The 26,570-nt window shown below is 48.9% G+C and overlaps 1 protein-coding gene across 2 annotated transcripts; it reads right to left on the reverse strand.

Moving 5' to 3' along the window:
• Positions 1 to 112: 112 nt before the first annotated feature.
• On the reverse strand, positions 113 to 23,540 carry LOC121436525 (spondin-2). 2 transcript variants are annotated; one of them, XM_041636516.1, is made up of 6 exons: positions 23,518 to 23,540; positions 5,501 to 5,720; positions 4,868 to 5,091; positions 4,605 to 4,796; positions 3,830 to 4,004; positions 113 to 825 (listed from the first exon to the last, which is right to left on the reverse strand). In XM_041636516.1, the coding sequence occupies exons 2-6, from the start codon at positions 5,715 to 5,717 to the stop codon at positions 641 to 643; spliced, it is 993 nt and encodes a 330-aa protein (XP_041492450.1). In that variant the 5' UTR covers positions 5,718 to 5,720; positions 23,518 to 23,540; the 3' UTR covers positions 113 to 640. The 2 variants fall into 2 exon arrangements, with proteins under 2 accessions (XP_041492450.1, XP_041492449.1); XM_041636515.1 differs by lacking the exon at positions 23,518 to 23,540 and adding an exon at positions 6,248 to 6,459.
• Between the last annotated feature and the right edge of the window lie 3,030 nt (positions 23,541 to 26,570).

Genomic DNA, 26,570 nt, shown 5'->3' on the forward strand with positions numbered 1-26,570 from the left:
GATGTCACTGTGGGTTCTTGTGAATCTGTGACTTCTACTTGCACATACCTATGAGCACCTCTGCTGCAGGGTGACCAGGAAAGGTAGAACACACCCTCTGGCATTTGTCAGAAACACAACTTTTATTCAAATGCAAAGGGATTGGTGACAGAAGAGGACCAAGTTCCCCAAACTGTCCCCTTCATCTGTTTCTCCTGTGGCTACTCCTCTTTTAGCCACAAGTGGTGTGAAGCTGCATTGTTGGCCTCCAGGAGCAGGTGCAGTGGTAGCAGTGGGCCTGAGGTATCTGACAGCAGTGTGGTTGTGGGGCTCACAGGCTTACCGCATCCTCTGCCTGTTTTCGGCGTGCCTGCTCTCTGCGTTGACGGCAGCCTCTCGCCGCAGTGATAAGTTACATGGGACATTTTGGAGAACAGACCATGAGCCTCAGGGACCACACGGTGGGAGAAGCAGCCTGTCTCTTACCTGCCACTGAGGACCTCTGTGTCCAGAGCATTCATCAGCCCAACCATGGTGGGAAATGGTGCAAAACTGCCCAAGCTCCTCTCCCTGTCTGCATGTGCCTCCCGGGAACATTTGTGGCCCGGATCTGAGTCCAAGACTTGAGAGGACCCTAAGGGCTGGTTACTGGAGTCTGGGTTTAGACACAGTTATCAGGGGTACACTCAGCCTTTTCTTCAAGCTCAGGGCAGGGGGTCCCATTGTTAGCAGGTTGAACACGGACGTAACGAGTTCTGCTCTTGGCTCCCAACTTTCCACATGGTCCTCCACACAGTCCCCAGGATGACCAGAGGGAAACCTCACAGTCCAGCGGTGTCTCTGGAACTGGACAAAGCCCAGGGGAGACCCAATGAGTACTATACAAAGAGATACTTTGAAAAAGAACAAGAGATTATCCCCATATGTGCGTCAACCCCAGGAGACTCCTCCAAAGACCGAACAAAACACTTGCTCTTCTCGGGAGTGTAGAGCAAGACGCATGATGGGTATCACGAATATACACTTAAACAAGAACCAGACGACTGGCTGGACTTGTTCCTCTCCAGACGTAAGCTTCAGGAAACCTTGGCTAACTTGTGACAGCAAGGGTCGTGGGATCTTACCCGCTATGGAAGAGGCATTACAACAGCAGGGACCTCTCTGAGGGGAGGTGACTCTCTGGCCCCAGTGACCTTCATAACTGACATTTCTGAAGTCCTACAGATGCCAGGAAACCCTTTGGGTTGTGGAATCTTACTCCCCACACACACCCAGGAAGCTCAAACATTTTCAATAGTGTTCCTTTTGATTATGTCTCCTCTGCTGCTATCATATTCACAAATTTAAAAATAATCAGTTTGGGGTTATGTGGCTAAACAACCTGGTAATTTCCATTTTCCAGAGCAAAATGCAATTGCCCGTATATCCACCATATGCTAAGCCAGCCAGCCAGTCAGCAGAGAACAATCATCTATAGAAGACCAAGAGACCAGGAGACCAGCCACCGCCACTAGTGTCATGAGAGGACAGTGTGGTGCTGGCAGCAGTAGCCAGGCTAATGGCTCCCAGGGAAGGACCCCGTTTTTTATGAGTCCTTGTGCTGCTGCAATCAATGTGTAGAGCTCCAAGAAACAAGTCAGATGTTGGAAGAATTCAGAAAGGAACAAAAAGAGATTGGGGATGTCAGATACAGTACCCAGAATATTCTAGAAAATTCAGTAGGCCACTCCTGAAATAGCCCTCTCCTCGGAGGAAAAGGTGAGACAGGGCCTACAAAGACCCTTTAGAAAGATGAACAGACCCAGTTTTTACCTAGACCCTTGCCTGAGAGCGAGGGTTCCAGGCAGCCAGCCTTGATGAGATACCTGAGCCCCTATCTTCCAGGTATAGCTAGATTCCTGAACGCTTGCAGCAGCCCTGGTCTGCAGGGAGAGCTTCCCAAATGGAGTTCTTGGACCCTGCAGATTCCTGAGGGGAGCAGACCCAGGATGACCCGTGTGTGGCCGAAAGTGGGAGAGGTGCAGATGTGGGCCTAGTGGGAGCTTCCTGGATATACTCATCCCAGACAAGGTCTGGTGTCTGCTGCTGAGGAGACCAGATTAGCAAGGGAAACTCATGTGGGCCATGCCAGGTATTCTGCCCCTACTCCACTGACAGGCTAGCAGTCATGAAAGCATGAGAGAATTAGGTAGAAGAGGTGGGCAGATGTGAGAAGCCCTAGCTACAGGCAATGGCTTTTCATGACGAAGAACACCTTGGCACAATTTGCCACGTTGTGTTCCTCAGATGTACTGGGTATGGAAGTGCTCAGCTGGCTCCTATGCCATCCAGTGGTAACTATGGGTAGACTTGCTGAAGTTCCCTGTCACCAGAGATGTGGTCCTCAGCCAGAGCGGAGGGCAGCGTCCACTCCCACCCTTTCTTCTCCGTGCCATCCCCACCTACTGTCCTTGCCTGCCCTTCCTTGGCAGTGTCCCCTGCACTCCCAGCATGCTACCTTCCCAGACCTGACCAGGTGGCTAAGTGCCCCATTGGTGAGTCAAAAGGACCCCTCCAGTGGCCTGCCTGCAAGTGACTCTTCCCGTAAGACTGCACTGTCTTCCCAGGTGACACCACTGTCCAGCGTTTACAGGACTGTCCAACAGGAATGGTGGTGGGAGATACACACTTCAAATGCCTGTGCTACATAGCCCATCAACAAGCTCATCCTTCTGCCTGAGGCTGGCCTGGCCAATGCATCAGGGCAGAGACCATCCCAAGTGGCTAGAGAAAATGAGTTGGCAGCTGAGGCTCCTTCAGCTCCTGCCAACAGGAGAAATGGCTTTGAAGTTTGGCAGGTCTTGGCTGATTCCTGCTCCTTAAGAAAATAAGTTATAGCCGTCTGGAGGGGTGCTTGCCCATTCTGGGGCCTGCCAACGGATGAGAGGCACTCTCTACTCTTCCAGTGTGAGGGACTGGAGAAACACAGCCTCAAATGGCCAGGTCTCTCTCTGTGGCCTCACACAAGGGCTGCTGGGCGTCTGACTGGCTGGAGGCTGCAGTGCAGTGAGCAAACTGTGATTCTCACTCTCAGTGTCCAGCTCCCTCGGCTCCAGCTGAGGCCCTTGAGGGATGAAAGCCCAAGGTGCCTATTAGCAGACTCTCTGGACTCTCAAATCATTTGTGGAAAGAGGAGAACCCTGGACTGGCCCTAGAGAATTGGGAACTCTGCACTGGCCACAGCCAGGCAGGACCCAAGTCTCCATGGAAGTATCATGAATGCCAGGCTTCCACCAATGCCTTCCTCTCTTTTGGCTAACGGAGGTAGAGGTGGAACCACCATCTGAGTTTTCACTCCATCCCTATGGGCTGTGGCGTGCAGGCCACTGCATGCATTTCTGGTGCATGCTGTTTCCTAACCATATCTGGGGTCTTTCTCCGTCGTTCAGGGTCTTTCAACAGTAGATATTGTCAAGGTTTTACCTACAGTATTTGAACCCACCAAATCCTAAACCTTTAAAAATTAATACCATCTCCTAAAAAGTGACAAGACTTCCCCTTTGAAATTGCTCAGGCTCAAGTTTCCTGTGACCTTGGAGTCCTGGGAGAGTCTGTGAACTCAGAATCTATGCTAAAGACAAGGGCTAGCCTAGGGCAGAAGGAACTCACCTGTTGTACCTTATTTTGGGCTTTAGGACCTAGTGTATGACCTTGGACAGAGTATACCCTACAGGCTCAGGGGAACAAATTGTGGCTTCTCACCCCAATTCAGCCAGTGGTGACATGGAGTAGTGACATGGGAATGAGCTCCAGCATGCTTTTCCAGCCTGTCTACCTGGGGCTAACAGAAGACGGGAAACAAGGAAATTACCTGAGAGGCTGTCGACAATTTCATTGCCCCTGCTGGCCAGGTCCAGGGAAGGTGGGGCAAAGGCCCTGGGACTCTGCCGTAGCCGCACGAAGGTCACTTTGGCAATGGGAGGCAAGGACTTCAGGCGTGGGTAGTAGAATGAGTTTGCTGGGTGACTGGGTGATGAGGATGTTATCTGGGTGACAGAGGAGGAGAAGCTGCCACAAGGGTCTGGGAGGCCCACTTTCAAGTGTCTGTTTGAGTCAGTACCCAGCATCAAGCAGGACAGTGCCAGCAAACACTCCCAACTTGGGTATCATCTGAGTGGCTCTTAAGGCCAGCACAGCTGGAGGTGCCCACATGGCCTCTTGCCAAGATTGAAGAAGACTGGCCATTCCTTCCATCTCCCAGAGGCAACACTGCAGCTCCACTGAGACACCTGTCTATAGAGTGCCTGCTGATGCACCGGGCAGGATGACACACGCCTCCTCACTGGAAAGGAAGGGCCGTGCAGGCCCCGGCATCGGGCACTTCTCTCTATAATACTGCCAGATCCCAGGCAGACCAGCACCCCACTCTCAACCAGCAGACACCAGAAACAGGATTATTCTCCAAGGAGAAGCCAAAGTCTGGGATGCCCAGAGGTCCCCCTGAAACAGCCTGCCCTTACAAATTTTCTCAACCACGCCGACCACCTTCTTTGTCCCACCATGGCGTGGGGAATGGCTAGACATCCTGTGCCGTGGGGAATGGCTATACAGCCTATGCCGTGGGGCAAAGACTGTGGACTACTTACCTCTGTCACTGTGTCCTGTGGGATGGTGGCAAAGTTGGGGGAGGAGAAGGTGAAGCCACTGTCCGTCCCTGCATCGTGAGGATAAAGATCGAGGACCACCTGCTCCTTCCAGCGGCCCCCCTCACACAGGTCCAGACTGTCGACGCCCACAAACCAGTCAGGGCTGGGGACAATGCGTACCACGAAGGACACCTGGATGGGAGCAGAAGGCTCAGCAGCTGCAGCCCCAGAACACACCCTCTCCTGGACCAGCAGAGACTTACCAGCGAGTGCCTGGGGTGCACCTCTAGCTCTGCAGAGGTCTGCCCGGTTCCACTGGGGACTGCGGGAGCTGAGAACACGGCATGCACACTCTGGAGCTTCTCTCCGGCAGCTTCGATCTCTTTCATCAGTGCCCAGGCCTCACCACGCTCGGCAAATTCCCTCAGCCCGTTGCTGACATACTCGTTCTTCCTCCACATGCTGTAGTCAGAGCTGTGAGCCGCCCCTGAGCAAAGACCTGACTGCATGAGTAGCCAGCTGGGATGAGTAGCATCCCCTGGGAGCTACAGACTTCAATGCCACGGGGCTGACCACGGTGGATACCATGCCTCCCCCATGTCAGCTCCCCAGATGAATGACAAGGAGCCACATCCACCCCTAACACAGAGAGACAATATTGTCTTTTATACTTAAGTTGTTAGGATAGGACACACCTGGCTGGGTGACCGGTGTCCCACCAGCGTTCCTGTACCACTGTGCCCTCTGCCAGCCACTAGTATGGTGAGTAATTAGCAAGTGTCTTTTGTGTTGAGAGTTTCTTAGTTGAGAATAACCTGTGCTGTGTGCTGTGAAGTGGGCAGCCAGCAGGCACTGTAGCCTCCTGGATGGGGCAGAAGGAGGAAAGGTGCCCTTACCCAGCAGGGAGGACCACTGTGCAGGGGGCCGGAATAGAGGATACTGTTTGGGGAAGGCTGTCTGGCTCCACTTGCCGGTGAAAGTGATGCTGTATCTAGCCAGGGGCCGGGCTGTGCAGACCGATTCTCCCCCCAGCGGCTGGCCTGTGGCAGAGCCTAGCATGGCCAGGAGGAAGGCCCAAAGAGCTCTGCCCAGGGAAACACTCCCGTTTTCCATCACCTACAGCAGGGGGAGAGAGAAGTGTTGGCACCTTTAGTCCCAAGAAGGCCCCTGCCCAGCCAGCCCCAGAAGAGAACAGAAGGAACTTCCAGATTGGTGAGACACCATAAACACATGCCTACTTCCCCAAAATGTTCCTGCAAGAGTTTCCCCGATTCTATCCAGGAAAGAGAAGGGTGCCAGGTTATGGGGTGCGTGGTTAGTTTCACTGCCGGTCTACAAAATCCTCAGGGTAACGTGCAGACTCACAGCCTCCAGGGCCGTAGCCCAAGGCACAGAAAGAACCTAAACAGGCTTACAGCTATCGCTACCGAGTGCAGCACACAGGAGCCGCACTCTCCTGACTGCTCCACGCTGTGTCTCCACCACTGTGAAGTGTGCCTAGCACATACACTTCATGTACTAGCTATGCACGAGACTAGACCAAAAAAGCCCAGGTCATGCCCATCCCCCCAGGGGAGTCTGGAGTGTCACAGATTCCTGCTCCAGGAGCCCCAGGCCTCTTTGGATGTGTACACCGCACTCACCTGGCAGGAGCAGCGGGGGCAGCCTGCTGGACTGTCAGCTGTAGGACAGAGCCCCTGAGATCCTATTTATGCCCAAGCTTAGGAGTGCCTCTGGCCAATAAAGAGGTCCCAGCTCTTTCTGTCTTCTGCCTCAGTGCCGGGGGAGCCCCCAGAAAGTGACAGCGGGGACTTGAGACAAGAGGCGTTTCTGCCTGAGTGCTGCAGGGCTTTTCTCCTCAGCCCTCCCACAAGTTCTGACAGCCTTGACCTGCTCCAGGCTGAGCTCACTCTCCGCCCCCTCCGGCTAGCTGCTGCCCTGCCGCACCCCTTTCTTTGTCTTCAGCTCTTTCTCCGCCCTCCTCTCTCCTCCCTCCTCCTCTGGGTTGTAGTTGTGAGGAGCTCTGTATTCAAGGATAGGAATCTGGGGCCAGAGACCACACTGGGGCCTGTCAGAACTTTGCCACAGATGCTACCAGAATATGGCCCACACTTTCCACTTGGAGAGTGTGTGTGTGTGTTGGGGGGTTGCTAAGGAGCCCCAGGTCTACCAGCTCAGGCTTTAGGACTCTGGGTTTCAGCCAGCCAGTCTCCTCTTTCTCATCAGGGTCTGAGCTATACAACATAAAGGCTCATGCGCCAACCAAATCGGAACAGCTCAGGCTGTCAAGACCCCCTTGTTGGTGTGCTTTCTCCTGGCCTCCAGGCCACTGTCCCTCCTTTGGACAGGATAGTATATTCTGGGGTTTACTGCAGCTCAGTGTCAGGAAAACAGTTTCAAAACTACCATGGAGCCTAGGAACTAAGGAGAGAGAGGAATGGAGACATCTTACTCAGCCTCTGCCGGGTCCCCCAGACACACCAAAATATCCAGAGAGCTGATCCAAACACATTCTGGGTTTTGGAACAAGTTAATGTTTGACTGTCAGACAGACAGTAAGAGAGAATAAATAGAATCAACGAGGCTAGAATGCAAACAAAGCAAATGACTTCACCCTCATTGCAAATAAATAACACAGCCATTGAGCCGTAACTGTGAATACAGCATTTAGGCTGCAGGCCTAGAGGCCAAAGACAAACCACTCCAGCACTTCTCAAGCCGTCCTCGGTGTGTTGGCACTGGCTTCCAGGCTTGAACGTCAACCAAGTCACCTAAGGCTTCTGTCTGTGGGTTCTAGCTCTCCACACTATCAAGTCACGGCAAGTACAAGGAAAACCTAACTCACTGAAAATAGCAAAGTTGTTCTATGCTAATAGAAACTGCACAATGTCTTAAGCTGAGCAGGTATATGTTACAAATTGATTAGAAATGTGTGACTCAGAAGCAGCACAAATTCCAGAGAGGAGATGGTTGTTCACTGTCTCTACTACAGCTCATTCGCTGAAGGTGCAGAGTGACGCTGTGAAGACAATCCAGCCTGAGTGGACATCAGGACCAGGACTCTCTTCCCCTTTTCAGGTAAAGGTTCCCTAAGGCAGCGTGGAATATCCCACTGTCCCTCGACAGAGAACAGACAGAGACAGACAGATACTCTTATGAGATGAACTTGACTTTATGGACCCTGAAGGATCTTTTTCACCTTTGATTCAGAGGTCTCCGTCCCCCTAACTTCCCTTATGTTCTGGAACTATCTATGGACCATGCTTGTCACAGGATCCAGGTTTCTCACTTCTGACAAGCATTCCAGGAACTGCAGGGGCCAGGACGCTCACAGTGTTGCTGGAGGAGGGGGCTGCAGGGGCCAAGATGCTCACAGTGTTGATGGAGGAGGGGGCTGCAGAGGCCAGGACGCTTGTGCTTTTTAAGCAGGTAGATGGAGTATGCACATGAAGTTAACCATACCCATTCCTCGTGTGTGTGTGTGTGTGTGTGTGTGTGTGTGTGTGTGTGTGTGTAGTCCTTAGGAGCAGCTACAGTGCTGTACCTAGAGCTAGCCAGGCCAGTCTCCACTAACAGGAGCTTAGGCTCCTAGGAAGAGGATAGGAAATGACTTCTGCCCAGCCAGGAGTCACTGTGGGTAACTTCAGTCCAGCCCCGCCCCGTGTCCCATGCCCCATGCCCAGCTGGAGGCCCTAAGGCTCACTCCATTCCACTGGAAAAGACAGTAGCTAAGGGCCCCAGCCCAGGGCAGCAGGAGGCTCCTTTCCCAGCCTCCAGTCATGAAGTCTGTGTGACTTGGGGATTCACTGGTTTGGGCAATGAGAATGGGCCAAAGCCAGTTGCCTCCAAGCAGAGTTGCAGCTGCCTAGCCAGGGCTGTCCTAGGAAGGCCGGGCAGGAGGACAGCCAAGCAAGAACTCCCTTTAGTTGTGGTAGTATCCCCTTAGGGAGGAAAAAAGCCTTAGAAGTTTCATGGACATGATGGAACATGGGAAGGATTCTGCCGTGGCATAACAACGGCTCTTTCAGGGCCTACCAACACCCCTCCCTAGGTGTGGCACAGGCCCCTAGGCCTGACCTAGGCAGAGACATGCTCCCAAGCCACATCTGCTGACTCAAGCTTGGAATCCCCACCCACGGGGTAGCTGTCTCCTGCAGTGCACACAGGCTTCAAGCCTGTCTGGCTGCCAGGTACCTCTGCTGTGAATTAAAAAGTCACCCTCAGACACCACACATGCCAGCCCCCACAGACTCACAGTCTGCTCACTGGCTCCAGCCAGGGCCATGATCTGTGCTCTATATACATAATCTTTCTAGAGGCTGCCTCCACCCTTAGGCAATGTCCCCAGAATGGGGCCACCGGACTGACTCTCTCACGAGCTCCCCTTCCCCTTTCTGCTAGGCACTGAGCATTCCCAGCACCGGGTCTTTGCTTGCAACCCCTCTACCTAAAGAGAGCTCCCTAATCTGGCTTCACGCTCTCCAGGTTTCAGGGAAAGCCCTGCAGCTGTCCCAGCCCAGAGGACACTGTGCTCAGGCACACTAGCCTTTTAGCTCACTTTATGGCTTTACTTTTCATCTCCTGCAGAGGGGGACATCCATCCCAGCCTTGTGAGCAGCCTGAGTTCTGCTGCAGGGTATTAAGTGCTCACAGAGGCAGTGGCAGGCTGAGCAGACTCTGGACTAGGTTTCTGGGCACAACTTCTAGAACTATGCAGGCAGCCGGGCTGCAAAGTTAGCTGCTGGCCCAACCAGCGCAGGGACTTGTCCCACAGGGCAATGCTGCCAAACTGCCTCCCTCTCTCTATGCTTCCCTCTCTCCTTCCCTGGCTCCCACACCACTATTTTAGGTCAGATTTCAAATAGCACCTCTGACCCAGGGCCTGAACTATATCCAGTAACCAAGTCCTGGGTTCAGCCTTGTGGCCTTTGCTCTCTCTCTTGGAAAACACCTAAGAAAAAAGCGAGATCACGAAGCCACAACACCCATCCCTATCTGCTCGCCTTCATCTCTGAGCTAGTGCAAACAGGACCACGTTCAGCGGCTTCCTGTGTGTGAGTGTGAGCACCTCAGCTATGCAGTCCCCGAAGGAGCGCATGCCCTCCAAAATCATACAGCAACTCTTCCCCTCCTGTAGAATGCCAGGCCATGACTGGCATGTGGCAGATCTGGAGAGGACCTGCTGATGTTGTGTGACTCTAATGCAGACTTCCCTCTCCCGCTGGGCAACAGCTGGTCTTCTTTATGTGAACCCGGGGCAGTGGAATGGCTGCTAAAAGCTGGTGACCCGAGTTCAACCCCTAAACCCATGTAAAGGCAAAAGAAGAGAACCATTTCACTAAATGCTTCTCATGAGACCCCCCATGATAGAAAACAAAATAACATAAATGTGGCTCTGGCCATCTCGAGTAACGTTTGCCACAGTGTCTCTACACATGTGACGTGAGATGCCAGGATCTCAGAGAGAGAAAAAGGAGAGAGAGAATGCCTGAGAACTCTCTCTCAAAGCACCAAGAAAACTGAGAAGGATGTCTGGACAGGGCCAGCACTTGGTGTATAGACTGATGGTGTGAGTCTTCATGGCATGGGAAGGGAAGGCTTTTGTTGTAGATATGAGGGGAGAACAGCCAGAGGCATCTGGAAGAGGCCAGAGCAGAGGGAGAAAAAGGTAGACTGAACAGGGACAGCAGACTGGACCTGACCAGGGCTCTCTGTGAGAGAAGGGAGAATAACAAAGGATAGAGGATAGAGAGAGCATAGTGAAAGAGGCAGGAGAGGGGGGGGGGGGGGAGAGGGAGAGAGAGAGAGAGACAGAGAGAGAGAGGGAGGGAGAGGGAGTTTGGGGAATTGCATTTCCTTTGGTCTGAGGAAGGAAACAGAACTTACAACTCGTCCCTAGGAACCTAGAAGGCCACACATTCCAAGGAGCCAGGAAAGTCCAGGGCTCTGGAAGGGCCTGACTAGGCCCCTGAGTTCTCAACTCTGACTGACCTTAAGGCTCTTTGCAAGCGGGAAGAGAGGACTAGCGTCCTTATTAAGAACATGGCTAAGTGTTTTGAGTGTGTCCCAATACATATAGAGATTCCCACAACTGGGAGCTGAAATGATTCCGGACATCTTCAGTCCAGTAGTTAACTGACCACTGAGTTAACCAAGGAAAGACTTTACGGTCATGAATGGCAAAGAATAGAAATATTTCAAACTTAAGTCACTAAAGAAACCTCAACAAACAGAAACCTCTGAAGAGGGGAAGGATCTAATTTCCAGAGTTGTCAAATTATACTCTCAATCTGTTCAGGTTCCAACAAAAATGTACAAAACATGCAAAACCAGAAGGAAGCACAGCCCATACACAGGGGGTGGGAGGCAGCTACAAAAACTACTGAGGAAGGCCAGGCCTCGGGCGCACTAGATAAAGACTTTAACAGTCGCAAGTATGCTCAGAGATCTAAGAGCCAGGCGTGGTGGCTCACACCGCCAAACCCAGCACTTGGGAGGCAGAAGCAGGATTGCCACAAATTCCAAGCCAGGCTCTTCTACACAACATGGACCATGTAGTAAGAGCCTGCCACGAAGGGCCTCCATCCCACAGAGGAAGCCATGCCTGATAAAGTGGGAGAGTAATGTGCCACCAAGGAATGATATCAACAAATGGTAGAAATTACAGAGCAACATAAATCCTGAAGTTGCAAAGTACGAAAACTGAATCAAAAAGCTCACTACAGGAGCTCAGCAGGAGATCTGAGAAGCTGGGATTTTTTTTTAAAAGTCCATAAAAGGAATAGGTCAATTGAGATTATCCAGTCTGGGAAAGAAAACAGGATAATGAAAATTAAACAAACACCAGAGACTTTCAGGGCACCATCAAACACAAATAATTGCATAACTGAAGTCCCAAAGGGAGAAGAGGGATGGAGAGTGTTGATGTAAATGCCAGAGTTCTCATCTTAAAGGGAAGAAGGAATAGTTTATTCCGGAGCCAGTTTGAGTAGCCATGGCCTAGGAACACAGATTTAGGTTACCCCCAAATTCCACATTCCAATGTGGAGGCAGTTTCCCAGAGTTTGTGTAGTTTTACAGAACAAAGATAGTCATAAATCAAGGTGACTTTAAGGGACATTGGTGGGTGCACCAGGGAGGTGGGCACTCTGAGTTGTGGGGAGCTATCTCATAGGCCAAAGATGCTATCTAATGATGCTTAGCTCTCAGGTTGGGAAAGCTGGTATTGTGCTAAATTACACCCTCAGAGGTTTTCATTTGTTATTATACAATGTTAATTGTAAGATAATCGTGTCTGAGAGGTTTTATCACGAGGTGTTAGTTCAGATGCCGACTACAGCAAGGCACGGCTGCTCCGGAAGACCAACAATAACCCAAGTGAAATAATTAGCCTCTGAGCCAGCAAAATCCCAATCTCTCCACAGTGCTAAATTTCCCACTGGCTCCTTCCAGGAATTTTTTTGTTCACAGCCAGACACAGTTTCTTTTCAGGAATTTTTGTTCATGAGAGAAAAATCATGTGAAAAAAGAAACAGCTGAAAATTTCCCAAACTGATGGGGGGAAAAAAAAGGTATCTATATATCTAAGATGTTCAGCTGATTCTGGGCATGAACATGCAAAAAGATCCTCACAGAGACACAGTTAAAGATTCAAAAGCCAAAGAGACCTGAATCAGAAGAGAAAAGCAATCCATCACATGCGAGAGTTACCCCACTAGATTTAATATGTCACCCTCACCAGAAGCCGTGTAAGCCAGTAGGCAACGGGGTGATGAAATGGATGAGCACGAAAAGCCAAGAACTCTGCATCTGAAAAGACCGTCGTTCCACCATAACTCAAACCAGAAGAAGCACGGAAGGGAACTCCTTAGAGCGAAAACAAGGGACAGAAACTCAAAGCCATGTGACGTCAGAAATAGCCCCCCCAAAACAGTAGACAGAAGGCCCTGGGGCGAGAGGTTCAGCTAGTGGGCGGAAAGCTGTTCCCACCATGGCTGACAGTTATACGGGACAATCTGGGCGCTGTAACTACTGTGAAACTGGGAAGTCTATTGAAGGGATGCAGCTTCCGGGGGAGGCTCTAAAATGAAGTGCGATTGCTTTCCGTATTAGTCACTGCCCATTCCCCAGCGCCAGGCAGGTGTGAGTGTATCCCTGGTGAGTGGCACAATGGACTCTGTCTCCAGATAGCTATAATCTGTACTCCAATATCTAACCGGGGCTGAGGTCACAGAAGTTCATAGCGATGGATGGTCATTGTTATGTCTCTAATCGTTGCAAACCCCTGTGATGATTTGAATGTAAAATTCCTTCCATGGGTTCTTGTGTTTGGACGCTTGGGTGGTGCTGTTTATGGAGGCTGTGGAACAGTTAGGGTACAGGGCCTCACTGCAGAGGCAGGTTGCTAAGGGAAGGCCTTGAAGGTTATGGTCTGAGGCCATCCTTCTGAGGTGCCTCTACCCTCACAGGACATCTCTGCCATGCCTTCCCCACCGTGATGGGGCTGTGTGTCCATGTCTCTGTCTGTGTCCTTGTCTGTGTCAGGGTTCGTCATAGCAGCATAAAGTAGCTGATACATTCCACTGTCCCAACAGGCAGCATCCAAAAGCTTTAGAGGATTGAGGCCCTTCTCTCTCCATTCCCGTTCATTGTTCTCTTTTTCCTCTTTCAGAATCCCAGACATCAAAAGTTAAATTACCGACGAGGAACTGTATATGTGAGAAAGTTAAAAAGTGATGTCATGCATGCTGGGGAGGGGCAGGCCCTGAGAAGACAAGGCTGCATGTCACACTGGTCCTTGGCCCAGAAGCAACCTGGGACAAATGAACGCAAATCAATGATGCAAACGACAAACCTTGGGGAGAAGCTGATCACCACTGAGTCACAGTATTATTAGATACAAATTTCCAACTTTAACCAAAACAAAAAAAAAATCACAGTGCCTACAAAGAAACAGCAAAGCATTTACATTTCAGGGGGAAAGCAAAAAGAAACTGTCAATAAAAAAGATGAACTAGCTGTACAAAAACTCACCAACACTGTCCTGAGGTTTCCAGAGAGCTAAAGCGGATACAGAAAACCAGTCACATGATGAGAAACGGAACGGAAATGCAACCTGAGCAGCAGCCACTAACTATATGTGAGAAGACAATGCAGACGAAAAATACTAAGCTTAACTTAGGGGTGGTCACCACAGAGTATATGACACAAAATACTCCAGGGGTGGAGAGTTATTGCCCAGCCTGAGGTCTTTGCAGAAGCCATACCTGGCCCAAAGAAAGGTACAACCCATAGTGCTGTCCCGGAGCCTATCAGAACTGGGTTTCCAGCTACAGTGGCAGGCACAGCAGGCTGAAGCTGGGTCGTTGGGCCTGAGCCAATCTGGGCAACTCAAGCCGGGTTTTTCAGGATCCTCAGGGTAGGAAGATGCACAGCAGCTGCAGGCCAGGGATGAAGAGGCTGAATGGCTCATGTAAAATGTCTGTGGACTATGCAGGGATAGATAGTGTCCCCCACCTATGCCTTCAGAGCCGGTGTTGATCTTTTGACAAAAGAATTGATAGAAGTAATGAGATCTTTTTTGAATGTTGTTTAACAACCCCTTTTAAGTAGCTCCTTAGCTGCTCAAGACCAAATGGCACTTATTTGGAATGGGCAGCACTTTAGAGATCCTGCCTCCCTCTGTAAAATGGTTTATTACATCACGTTATCCCTTGACTATCTTACAGATGTGTAAGAACATCTGGAGGAATAGTAAACAGTAATGAAGGACTTTAAACAAGAACATCTTGCATAAACAGAAAAGGACAATCCCGAGTCATGAGGTGGTTGAGTAAAAATTTCAGTTACAGCTATCAGTTCCCTCCCCGTGAATTGTTGGTCGGTTGTGCCCCAGAGGCCCCACAAACCATATGTGCTGTTGCCGTTGCCATTGGCTGTGCACCATGACTAGATGACAAGACCCTATTGCTGAAGACGCCACATCATTTCACTTCAGGACATTGAGAAATAAATCCAAGACTAAATAAGAAGCTCCCTCCTTACTGGCTAGCTTTCACAGTGCCAGACAGTGCTATGCAGGCTGCTGGGAGAGGATTCTCACCAACGGTCCTGATCAGCTATGAGCCTTGTGAAACATGATACCAACATGCCAGACAATATGTGCTCACTGGCGCAATAGTGGCACTACTGATACGACCATAGCCACCGACTTTCCCACTGGATTTACGGTCAACTCCACATGGGGGAACATGACTTATACAGTAAGCCAAGGCAAAGGCCTGTAGCTGGAAGTCCACAGGCCTCAGGGGGGAGTAGCTGTTATTGTTTTGTTGAATAGATGTGATGTGCCTGACAAACTTCTTTTTAAACATTTGTGCCTATCGATCACTGATGCTGTCAGCTGCACTTATGAAAGGAAGCTTGCTATGGGATAATGCTTTTGTACATACACTGTATAGATTTGTCATTCATATTGGTTTAATAAAACACTGACTGGACAGTAGCCAGGCAGGAAGTATAGGCGAGGCAACCAGACAAGTAGAATTCTGGGAAGAGGAAAGGCAGAGAGATGCAGAGGAAGCAAGATGAGAATGCCTCCCTGAGAAAAGGTACCAAGCTACATGACTAAACATAGAGAGGAATTATGGGTTTATTTAAGTTGTAAGAGCTAGTTAATAATAATCCTGAGCTAATAGGCCAAACTGTTTGTACTTAATATAAGTCTAATATGAAAGGACAAAAGGACACAAAAAACATGGAAAAAACTGGCAAATGACACACCTAAATCTTACCTTATTGGTAAAGAATTAAGCATCAGTTAAACACAACCATGTAAAGACAGGGAATAATAAACCAGTTATGAACACACATCCCTGTAGTCCCAGCTACTTGGGATACTGAGGTCAGAGTGTGCAAGTGGCCAGGTCCCACCTCTAGACTACTCTAATGGACTTCACATCTTCTAGATGGAGGCAGCCAAGCTCCACCCTACAGAGAAAAAGACCCCAAACTCAGACCACAAAATCCCACCAATCCTTCAGTTTGCCCTAAAATCAGGCCACAGAACCCCACCAATCCCTAAGCTTGTCCTAAGATTAGGCCACAAAATCTTACCAACCTCAGGCCTAGATTGCTCATCCTCGAAAGCTACACACACACACACACACACACACACACACACACACACAAACACATGAAACCCTATATACAGCCTGCCTCCTGCTCAGTTATTGCTGCTTCTCCCCTGAGCAGAGGCATCAGCCCTCTTGTGTCTTTCCTAGTTGAAAACAAAACAAAACAAAACTCTGTGTGAGGCTGGTCGTGCAGTGTGGCTCTGTGGCATTCCTTGGCTCCCGGCTGCCAGGAGACCTCTCTTCTCAGAACTGTCACACTTGCACAGAGGATCACTTGAAGTAAGAGTTCAGTACCAGACAGTGAATAAGGGGAGAGGGGAGCTGCAGGCCTGTGATCCCAGCATTTGGGAGATGGAGGCAGGAGGTCAGGAGTTCAAGACAAGCCTCAGCTACGAAGCAAATTAAAATCCAGCCTTGCCTACAGAACACCTTATCTCAAAAGAACAAACCTGAGTCCATCAGGCATGGAGACCTGCAATGAGGAAGAGGAGGGTGGAGAATACATTAACCAAAACTAAAGATACAGGAATCAACGTGTTGAAATCCAGCTCGTTTGTAAGCTAATTAAACTTTTTAAAAATAAAGTTTGAACAGAAGTACTCCAGCCCCACATTAGTGAACAGTGCTGCTTCCAGCACGCATGCGTTATTAAATGAAAATCTTAGTACCAAGCATGGATTACCGCCCTGTGAGTTATTGGTCAGATAGGCCCTAGAGGCACCCAAAACAATATAAGCCATTAACATTTCTCTGGGGTGGCCACCATAGCTAGATGGTGAAACCCCATTGCTGAACAAACTATATACTTTGGTTGCAAGACATTTTAATTAATTATTTGGGAATTTCATGCCATGAACCCAATCACACTCATTCTCCATTCCTCCCAGGTCCACCCTCCCTCCTCAAAAAAAATACCAAGTCCAATTTTTCCCCCATATACTCATTGTAGTATGGTCAAACACCTAGTGGCCACCCTCTTTAAAAAAAACCTGAGTCCTTTCCCATTCCCCAACCCCCACCAGAAGCCAACAACTGTGAAGAGTTACTCCAGCATCTTCATCAGTTTTTAAGAACTCTTCAATAGCTTCCTGTCTAGACTATTTTGGGAGAGGCAGAGGGGAGTGTCACAGAAACCTTCAATGTCTCTCATTCTCATTTATGGCTCTGTCGTCATCATTACAAACTGCAGAAGGAGCATCTTTACCCATAGCAGCCGCGGGCAGCATGGACCACGGACATCAACATGACCTCCAGCAGCAGCGCAGATCACAGACATCAACCTGGCCTCTGGCAACAACACAGACTGTGGACATGGATACGGCCTGTAGCGACAGCACGGACCACGGATGCCAACCCAGAAAATGAACAGTCTTCCTCTCAGACATCTTGCTGTTGCTCAGAGTCAGGGTGACCGTGTGGTCGGGCAGCATGTTCAGGGACGGTACCTGCAAGAGTTCCAGGCTGCTGTACCCCACCCTGCCCTTGGCACCAGGGTCCCCAGGCATAGCCACCATGTTTGCAGCCTGTGGGCAGGGATGCCCTCCTAGGCTCTCCTCCCCACAACAGGGCAAGCAGCTCAAGAAGCAGCAGCAGTGGCAGCTCCGTGCTGCAGGCTGGGCCTGAGGGCTAAGCGGCAGCCCCAGCTTAGCTGGCAGCAAGTGGGGTGAGGTGGCTGGTGAGAGCCCCAGGCTCCCCGCAGCTCGGCGATGGATGACTTGCTCCTTTGTTCACCATGGCTGCATTCCCGTGCCAGTCGCTGCATCTCGGCGTCCCTCCACTGTGCACACCACTCCATCCTGCCATCTTTCCTATCTTCCTGTCACACATTCATTTATGAAAGCGCTGCTGTGACCAACAATGTGTCACACCGTGCATTATTTTGTCCAAACCTCTTTATATGCAAATCATTATTGTGAAGAATCATTGTGTAACTGGAGACTGTTCTTTTTGCATTTCCCGGCTGCCCAGACCCGAATAACCACACAGAAACCATATTAATTACAACAGTTTGGCCTATTAGCTCAGACTTCTTATTAATTCTTACATCTTAAACTAACCCATTTCTATTAATCGATGTGTAATCACAAGGCTGCCTGCTGGTATGATTCCAGCGTTGCGTCTTTCTCCTTCAGTTGGGAGCTATCTGACCTCTCCCTGACTCCAACTACTCTCTCTATCTATCTCTGTTCTGATTTCCTGCCTGGCTTTATTCTGCCCTGCCATAGGCCTAAGTAGCTTCTTTATTACCCAATGGTAATAAAACACATTCACAGCACACAGAGGGGAATCCCACATCATCATTGATCTGGCTCAAGGTTTCTGAAGTTCCATAAATACTGGAATATTCCTGAGACTTTGCTTGGATATACCGTTGTTGCGAGTTAGGGTAATCATGGGGTTGGGCAGTGCACTGGCCACCCCAAGGCTCCCCAGCCACCCCAAGGCTCCCCAGGTATGATCATTCTGCTTACAGCCCTCAGGCAGCGCCTGGCCCCTGCTCTCCTCCTCCCAGAGGAGCAAGCAGCTGATGGCAGCTCCATGCCCACTGCAGGCTGGGCCTTCTGGCTGAGTGGCAGCACCAGCCTAGTAGGTGACTGACAAACCAATCTTTAACAGACCAGGAAACTCTCTCCAATGGCTAGTTTTCATATTGCTGGAAAGTGATATGAAGGTTGCTGAGGAAGAAATGGTATTGATAGTCCTGCCTGCATGTTATGAGACCTGCTTACCAGGTAAGGTGTGCCCACTGGTGCAATTGTAGTGAGACTGTTTCTGGGGTTCCCAGCTGCTGTTTTGATTGGATTTGAGGCCTGCTCCACAGGAGAAAATTTACTATAAACATATTCAAAGCCCATGGCCAAAGAAGTCATAGGTCCTGGGGAAAGTTTATTGATAACTGTTTTTGCTAAGTAGTCATGTTGTTAAACTGTCTTATAAATATTTATGTGTAGTTGGAATTTTCTTTGGGCTGCCAACCAGTTCCCAAATAAAGACATGGAAACTTATTATTAATTATGAATGTTCAGCTTTAGTTTAGGCTTGTCCCACCAGTTCTTTTAATTTAACTGTTTATAATCATCTATATTTTACCTTAGGGCTTTTTATCTTTTTTTCATTCTGTATGTCCTACTTCCTCCATGTCTTTCTGTCTGTCTGATCCCTGGCATCTCTCTGGTGTCACTTTTTCTTTCTCCCGCTTGAGCCTAAATTCATCCTCCTACTTACTCTCCCTACTCAGAAGACCTACCTATACCTACTCCCTTGCTACTTGCCATTCAGCATTTTATTAGACCAATCAGGTGCCTTAGGCAAAATAAAACTGCAACACATCTTTACATAATTAAACAAATGTAACACATCTTTGCATAGTTAAGCAAGTATCCTGCAACATTTATGTTTATATCAATATAAAGTTATAAATATTAAATATAGATAGATATTTATGTTAAATCTATGAATGGATTTGTGTTTGTGTTCTATTGCTGTGAAGAAACACCATAACTAAGCCAACTCTTATAAAAAAAAAGCATTTAATTGGGGACTGGCTTACAGTTTCAGAGGGTTAGTCCGTTATCATCAGTGTGGGAAGCATGGTAGCACACAGGCAGGGATAGTGCTGGAGAAGGAGCTGAGAGCTACATCCTGATCTGCCGGCAGCAGGCAGAGAGAGAGAGAGAAAGACTGGGCCTGGTGTGGGCTTTTGAAACCTCGAAGCACTTCCTAATCCTCCCAATCCTTCTCAAACAGTTGGACTCCCTGATAACTAAGCATTCAAATATATGAGCCTATGGAGACCATTCTCGTTCAAACCACCGCAATATGGCTCCCAACTTGGTCAGAGAAACTTTTTATTGTAGAGGGCAGTGGTTAATGCAAAGACCCATGACTGTTCAAAGTACTCAGTACAAGCCACTGTGGGTGCTCAGCTGTAAATGGGACATCTGTGTCGCCCTCTTTTCCGGTCCCCACGGCAGGAGAACTGGCAGAGAGAATGTCACAGCCAGAGGATGGGGAGAATGCTGGGAAATGGCCAGACATGGCATGGCTGTTAGACACATCAACTCACAGCTGCTTGGTGACCTGAATAAGGTCAAGCCAGCTACAAAACACAGCAGAGTAGGGATGGCCTCTCTGAGAGGTCCCACCCCCTAGCTGAGGCACTATTGGTAGTTAATGGCCTCTGGGGGAAAGGGAGTCACTTTTCTCTAGGAGGGTGGCTACTGGTAACTAGTGGATAAGACCATGCCCATGTTCATTTGGGCAGCAAATGATCGAACTAAGTGGATTAAATAATTAATTGATTGGTTATATAGGGAGGGCCAGCACAGGAGACTGCCCTTATTTCCCAGTGCAGGTGAACACCCTAGCTAAGCTTCCACCTAAGAAGCTGAACAAGGAAAGGGGATGAAAAGCAAGCAAGGGAGATAGGAAGAATCGCAGGAGAAGAAATGAAAACAGAAAGGTAATTAAGAAAAATCAATACACAACAATGAATCTTTTTTTAAAAATCAAGAAAATTGAAGAGATAGACCAAGGGACAGGAGGGAGCAAGAAGAGTCAAAGTAGTAAAATCAGGAACAAAATAGGAGACATTATCAATGGTTTCCCAGAAATAAAGATTTATGAGGCTCCCCTAAAATAGCCATGTGCCACCTACAAGCTGGCTGAATGCATTCCAAGAAAGACACAACTGTCAAAACTGGCTGGAAGAAAGAGAAAATCTGAATAGGCTCAATTAGAGATAAAAAGATGGGACTAACAACAAGACGAAACTTCCCACGAAGAAAAGCCAGGAGCCAAATGGCTGCATGGGGACTTAATCAGACCTTTGAAGGAGAATTAATTCCTCAAGTCTTCTAGAAATAAAAGAAGGAACAGTTTCGAGCATATTCCTTGAAGTCAATGTTATCCTGATACCCAAACTGGACAGAGTCCTCATTAGGAAAGAATACATCAGGTCACTATCCCTTATGGCTATAGAAACAAACGTGTTCATCAAAGTGACTGCAACTGAATCACGTAACATCAAAAAATATTATGTGCAATGAATGTAACATTGGTTTAACATATGAAAGTCAATCAATGCACTGTCATAATTAATTAAGAATAAAACTACATGATCCTATCAGTAAAAGCACAAAGCATTTTACAGAACTTAATACGTTTAATGATTTAAAAAAAAATAGGAAAAAATAGAATTTCCTTAATCCTAGAAATGGCCTCTGTGGAAAAAAAAATCACTTCAACATACCTAATGGTAAAAGACTAAAGACTTTCTCACTAAGATTAGGAGCCAGACATAGATTCTACTGTCATCACTAGCCAGAGAAATTAGGAGGAAATGAAATTTAAAGCAAACAGATAGACAGAGTAGAGGGCAAACTATATTTGTGTGCACAGAACCACACAAAATGTTAGAGCTGGTGACTTCCACAAGACCGCAAATAAAAGATCAGTATACAAAGTTCAGTAGTATTTCTGTATACTACTAGTGAGCAACATGAAAATAAAATTATGAAAATGTATTTACAGTAACATCAAAAAGAACAAAATACTTAAAAGTGAATTTAACCAAGGAAGTGCAAACGTTTACACTAAAAACTGCAATCATTCGGAGAAAACTGAGAAGGACTTAACAAGTAGAACGACATCTCATTTCCACCAAATAACTGGAAGAATTAATAATATTAAAATGGCCATGCTCCCCATAGTTATTCAGATCCAATACTATTCCTGAGAAAATTTCAACTACTTGTTAGACATGGTGATGCCTCCCTATAATCTCAGCATTCAAGAGGCTGAAACAAAAGGATCACAAGTTCAAAGCTCGCCTGAGCTACATATACAACCCGGTTTGGGGTGAGAGTGAAAAAGTCAGCTGGGGGTGTTTGTTTGCTTGCAGAAAGTGTAAAAACTGGCGGTAAAATGTGCAGTCCCTCCAGCGAGGCATGTAGGAGAAACTCCAAGTGTCGGGAGAGCCAAAATGATTCTACCCATAACTGTAGCAGGGCCTCTGTAAGGACTGCCCCATGGCTTTGAGAAAAGGTGAAGACAACCTGAGCTCCCAGAATCTACCCCATGCTGTCCCCAGCACCAGCTTCCTTGTTGAGGAACTTGCTGAGGACGCTGCCTGTGGGGTTTTGTTGTTGTTGTTATTTATTTTTGTTATGTTTTGTTGTGTTAGACACAGGGTTTCTCTGTGTAACAGTCCTGGCTGTCCTAGAACTCAATCTGTAGACCAGGCTGGCCTTGACCTCACAGAGATCCTCCTGCCTCTGCCTACCAAGAGCTGGGATCAAAGGCATTCTACCCCAGTGCCCAGATGCTGCCTGTGTACTTTGAGTGTTCCTGGTAAGAAGCTCACGGTCCTCACTGTAACACTCTTCCATGAGATGCTAAACGGTGTTCACTGTAACACCATTCCCTAAGATTCTCAAGGTCCTCACTGTATCATCATTCCCTGAGATGCTCATGGCCCTCACTGTATCATCATTCCCTGAGATGCTCACGGTTCTCACTGTATCATCATTCTATGAAATGCTCATGGTCCTCACTGTATCATCATTCCCTGAGATGCTCACGGTCCTCACTGTATCTGAACCTGGGTTACTGTGTATAGCGCAGGCAGGGCCAAGGCTCCCTGGGACAGAGACCTGCCTGTGATGCACCCTTCTTCTCTCTTGGTCTCTTCAGCACAGAGATCAAGGATAACTCAAGATTCCACATAAGGCTCTGCTCCCTGTACCACAGAGCATTCTCCTGCTCTCCCCAACACGCGCCAGGGCCACACACTTCACCGGCTCTACCAGCAGGCAATACCACCATGGTGTGGGAGGCTGGCTTGAGGCCACAGCCAAGGCCAGAACCTGGAGCAAGAGAAGTGTCAGACCAAGAAGTCAGCCCTGTGTCCAGGTGTCAGGATGGACAAGGTGAAGCAGCCACATTGGGGCCTACATGGAAGGAAACCTGTCTTCCGCTAAGCCCCAAGGGAAGAAGCACTCCATAAGGAAGTATAGAAGAACTAGCTATTCTGTCCTTGTGCGGCCCTCAAAATGCAGGGTAGGGGTATATAGGGAACCACAACCCCCACCCCAGCTCCTCTGGGTTGACTCCACCCAGCCCCCTCCCTGGCCCAGGGAAGCCCAGAGGCCTAGGGAAGGGCACTCCCTCCCCACGGACCCACTTTCCAGCCTGGAAAGTCTGAGCTGCTGCCTCTGGCCTCCCACCTCCGCCTGCCTCCCACCACCCTGGCTCCAGCCTCACTGCTGCCCTACTTTCTGCCCCGCACAGTGGAAATATGGGTCAGCATTTGCTCACCAGGCCTGGAGCCAGAGCCAGTGGAAGGAAAAACACTAGGCCCAGCTGCCTGGCAAAGCCCCAGCCCTACAGCAGCCTCCTGCCCACACTGGGGCTCAGGAGTCAGGGTTGTGGGGAGCATGCCCCTGCTCCTGCTTAGCTGGAAGAGAGAGCTCTGAATGCAGTACAGCCCGAGCCCACCCTACGGCCCGTCTCCCGTCTCCATGGCTCTCTGTCTCACACTCATCTTCTGGCTGCTTATTCCCAGGCAGCCCCCAGGAGCAGGCAGATGATGTGTGGCCCACACTAAGGCACTTCTCTGTCCGAATCTTTTCCTCCCTAGAGGCTGCTGACCCCTTGTGCGTTCCTGACAGCACAGCCCCTAAGATATTGGGAAAGCCCCTGGATGTCCTCCAGCTTCCAGCAATAAGGCCTTCACCCCTTCCCAGTGCCCTCAGCTCCTCGGGGCTGTCCATGGATACCTCATATCCAGGCTCCAGGCTAAGCTCCATTTCCCTGATGGAAAGGGACTATGTCCTGGTCCCAGGGCAGCTCTGAAGCAGTGCCCGAGACAACACCTTCTGCGAGGTCCTCATTTGTCTCAAATGGGAAGATGGACGGAGCAGTCTAGACAGATGCTGAGGCAAAGGAGACAAAGCCTTGACCTGGGTCAAGCCCAGGGTGTTCCCTGCAGCTGTTAAGCTTGTGTTTTATGCAGCATCTGGCTCCCCTTCCTTCTAGGAATTCTCAAAACATGTTTTTCACTTTATTTTACGGAGACCGGGTCTCACAGAGTAGCTTTCCACGCCCTGGAACTTTCTATATAGATCAGACTGGCCTGGAACTCAGAGAGATCCACCTGCCTCTGCCTCTCAGGTGTTGGGATTAAAGGTGTGCGCCACCACACCTGGAAAAAGATGTTTTTTTAAAAATTCATTTATTAAAGATTTCTGTCTCCTCCCCGCCACCACTTCCCATTTCCCTCCCCCTCCCCCAATCAATTCCCCCTCTCTCATCACCCCGAAGAGCAGTCAGGGTTCCCTGCCCTGTGGGGAGTCCAAGGACCTCCCACCTCCTTCCAGGTCTAGTAAGGTGTACATCCAAACAGCCTAGGCTCCCACAAAGCCAGTACGTGCAGTAGTATCAAAACCCAGTGCCATTGTTCTTGACTTCTCAGCAGTCCTCATTGTCTGCTATGTTCAGCGAGTCCAGTTTTATCCCAGGCTTTTTCAGACCCAGGCCACCTGGCCTTGGTGAGTTCCCGATAGAACATCCCCATTGTCTCAGTGTGTGGGTGCACCCCTCGCCGTCCTGAGTTCCTTGCTCGTGCTCTCTCTCCTTCTGCTCCTGATTTGGACCTTGAGATTTCAGTCTGGTGCTCCAATGTGGGTCTCTGTCTCTGTCTCCTTTCATCGCCTGATGAAGGTTAATATCCAGGAGGATGACTTTATGTTTTTCTTTGGGTTCACCTTCTTATTTAGCTTCTCTAGGATCACGAATTATAGGCTCAATGTCCTTTATTTATGGCTAGAAACAAATTATGAGTGAGTACATCCCATGTTCCTCTTTTTGGGTCTGGCTTACCTCACTCAGGATAATGTTTTCTATTTCTGTCCATTTGCATGCAAAATTCAAGAAGTCCTTGTTTTTTACTGCTGAGTAGTACTCTAATATGTATATATTCCATACTTTCTTCATCCATTCTTCCACTGAAGGGCATCTAGGTTGTTTCCAGGTTCTGGCTATTACAAACAATGCTGCTATGAACATAGTAGAGCATATACTTTTGTTGTATGATAAGGCCTCTCTTGGGTATATTCCCAAGAGTGGTATTGCGGGGTCCAGGGGTAAGTTGATCCCGAATTTCCTGAGAAACTGCCACACTGCTTTCCAAAGTGGTTGCACAAGTTTGCATTCCCACCAGCAATGGATGAGTGTACCCCTTTCTCCACAACCTCTCCAGCCAAGGCTATCATTGGTGTTTTTGATTTTAGCCATTCTGACAGGTGTAAGATGGTATCTTAAAGTTGTCTTGATTTGCATTTCCCTGATCGCTAAGGAAGCTGAGCACAACCTTAAGTGTCTTTTGGCCATTTGAAGTTCTTCTGTTGAGAATTCTCTGTTCAGCTCAGTGCCACATTTTATAATTGGGTTGATTAGACTTGGAAAAAGATGTTTTAAAGGGTGTAAACAATAAACTTTACTCCTATTGAGTCACAGAAAAGGTTGCCCTCCAACCCAACATCACCTATGCTGCCTCCTCTGCATTTGGGCTGTTGGCACAGCCTGCTGGAGGCTGGAGAGATAACTCCAGGGCCAAGGTACTTAAGTAGTACCTGGCAGTCTCACGGGGCAGATGCAGAAAGTGAAGCCCCCTTTGTCCCTATTCTGGCTGACATTCCATCCCTGGCCCCCACAGAATCATGGTCGCTGGATGCTGTTCTCTCAGCTCACAGCCATCTCCTTCCCCAGTTTTTTTTTTCTTTTCTGTGAACTATTAAGCACACCCATCAGGGTACTCTGTGCATATTGGAAAAGCAGCAAGTTTTTTCCCCCTAAACCCTTCTTGGGTGCACTTTCTCAGAGGCTAGAGAGATGAGAGAATTTTAGTTGTGTGTCCCCAAAAAGGTGATGTTGTCTCTCTGAGCCTCAGCTTTCCTCATCTGGAAACACAGGGCACTATATATAAGGCGCCACCAGGACTTTCCACCTCTTCTGTTACATGGTGAAGGCAGCCATTGTGGAAATGCACAGGAGGGTGTATGGCCATGTGCCCACTGAGAAACTCTGGCAACCCGTGAAAGGATGAGGGATGGGGGACTGGGCCATTACTAGGAATACTATCCTCCCCCTCCCAGGCCTTCCAGAGTGCAGGGGAAATGCTCTCACTTGCCAACAGAGCAAGCTGTGACCTCAGAAGCTCTGACAAGGTCTGGAGTTCCCATCCTTGGACAGTGCCATGTCATCTAGGGACCGGGCACCCCACACCAGCCCAGAAATGTCACCAGGAAGCACGAAGGAGAATCTCTAGCACATGTCATCCATATGCCCAATCCAGCAAAAACAAAGAGCGGCCAAGCCGGTGGCCACAAGCCAGAGAGCAGAGCAAGAATCGAAGCAGAGCCACCAGTGAGCATGTGCCGATGGGAGTCGCTGTGGCACAATGTGCAAGGCTATTGGGGGCTGGGGTGCCGAGGACAGGGTCTTAGGGGGCAGAAAATGACAGACAGGTGCATAACACAGTAGTGCTCACGCCGTCACAGAGGAAATGAGTCCACGTTTGCTGTGTCGGCGAACTGAAAGTGCTTTGATTTAAATGATCTTACAATCCGGTAAATTTAAAATAACCGGAAATGTCTGCAACTTTGACCACTCAGAAATGAAGTAATACACTCCTACTAACCATTTGTTTAAAGCAGGAATTCCAATTTGCTTCTAGAAAGCCATAGAAATAGACAGCCAGAGTCCCAGAACTGGGTGGGAATACATAGAAAGGATCCTATATCCATCACTCTTTTTTCTTTCTTTTTTTGTT

Source organism: Microtus oregoni, unplaced genomic scaffold (genome assembly GCF_018167655.1).
Source record: "Microtus oregoni isolate MIOR12 unplaced genomic scaffold, Mior012 000049F_ref0000343, whole genome shotgun sequence".
Classification (NCBI taxonomy): Eukaryota; Metazoa; Chordata; class Mammalia; order Rodentia; family Cricetidae; genus Microtus; species Microtus oregoni.

Coding starts and splice junctions, on each gene's coding strand:
- LOC121436525 (XM_041636516.1), bottom strand. CDS start 5,717: ATGGAAAACGGGAGTGTTTCCCTGGGCAGAGCTCTTTGGGCCTTCCTC. Junction 4,005..4,604: donor CACAGGACACAGTGACAGAG/GTAAGTAGTCCA, acceptor TCTGTCACCCAG/ATAACATCCTCATCACCCAG. Junction 826..3,829: donor AATTGTCGACAGCCTCTCAG/GTAATTTCCTTG, acceptor GGCTTTGTCCAG/TTCCAGAGACACCGCTGGAC.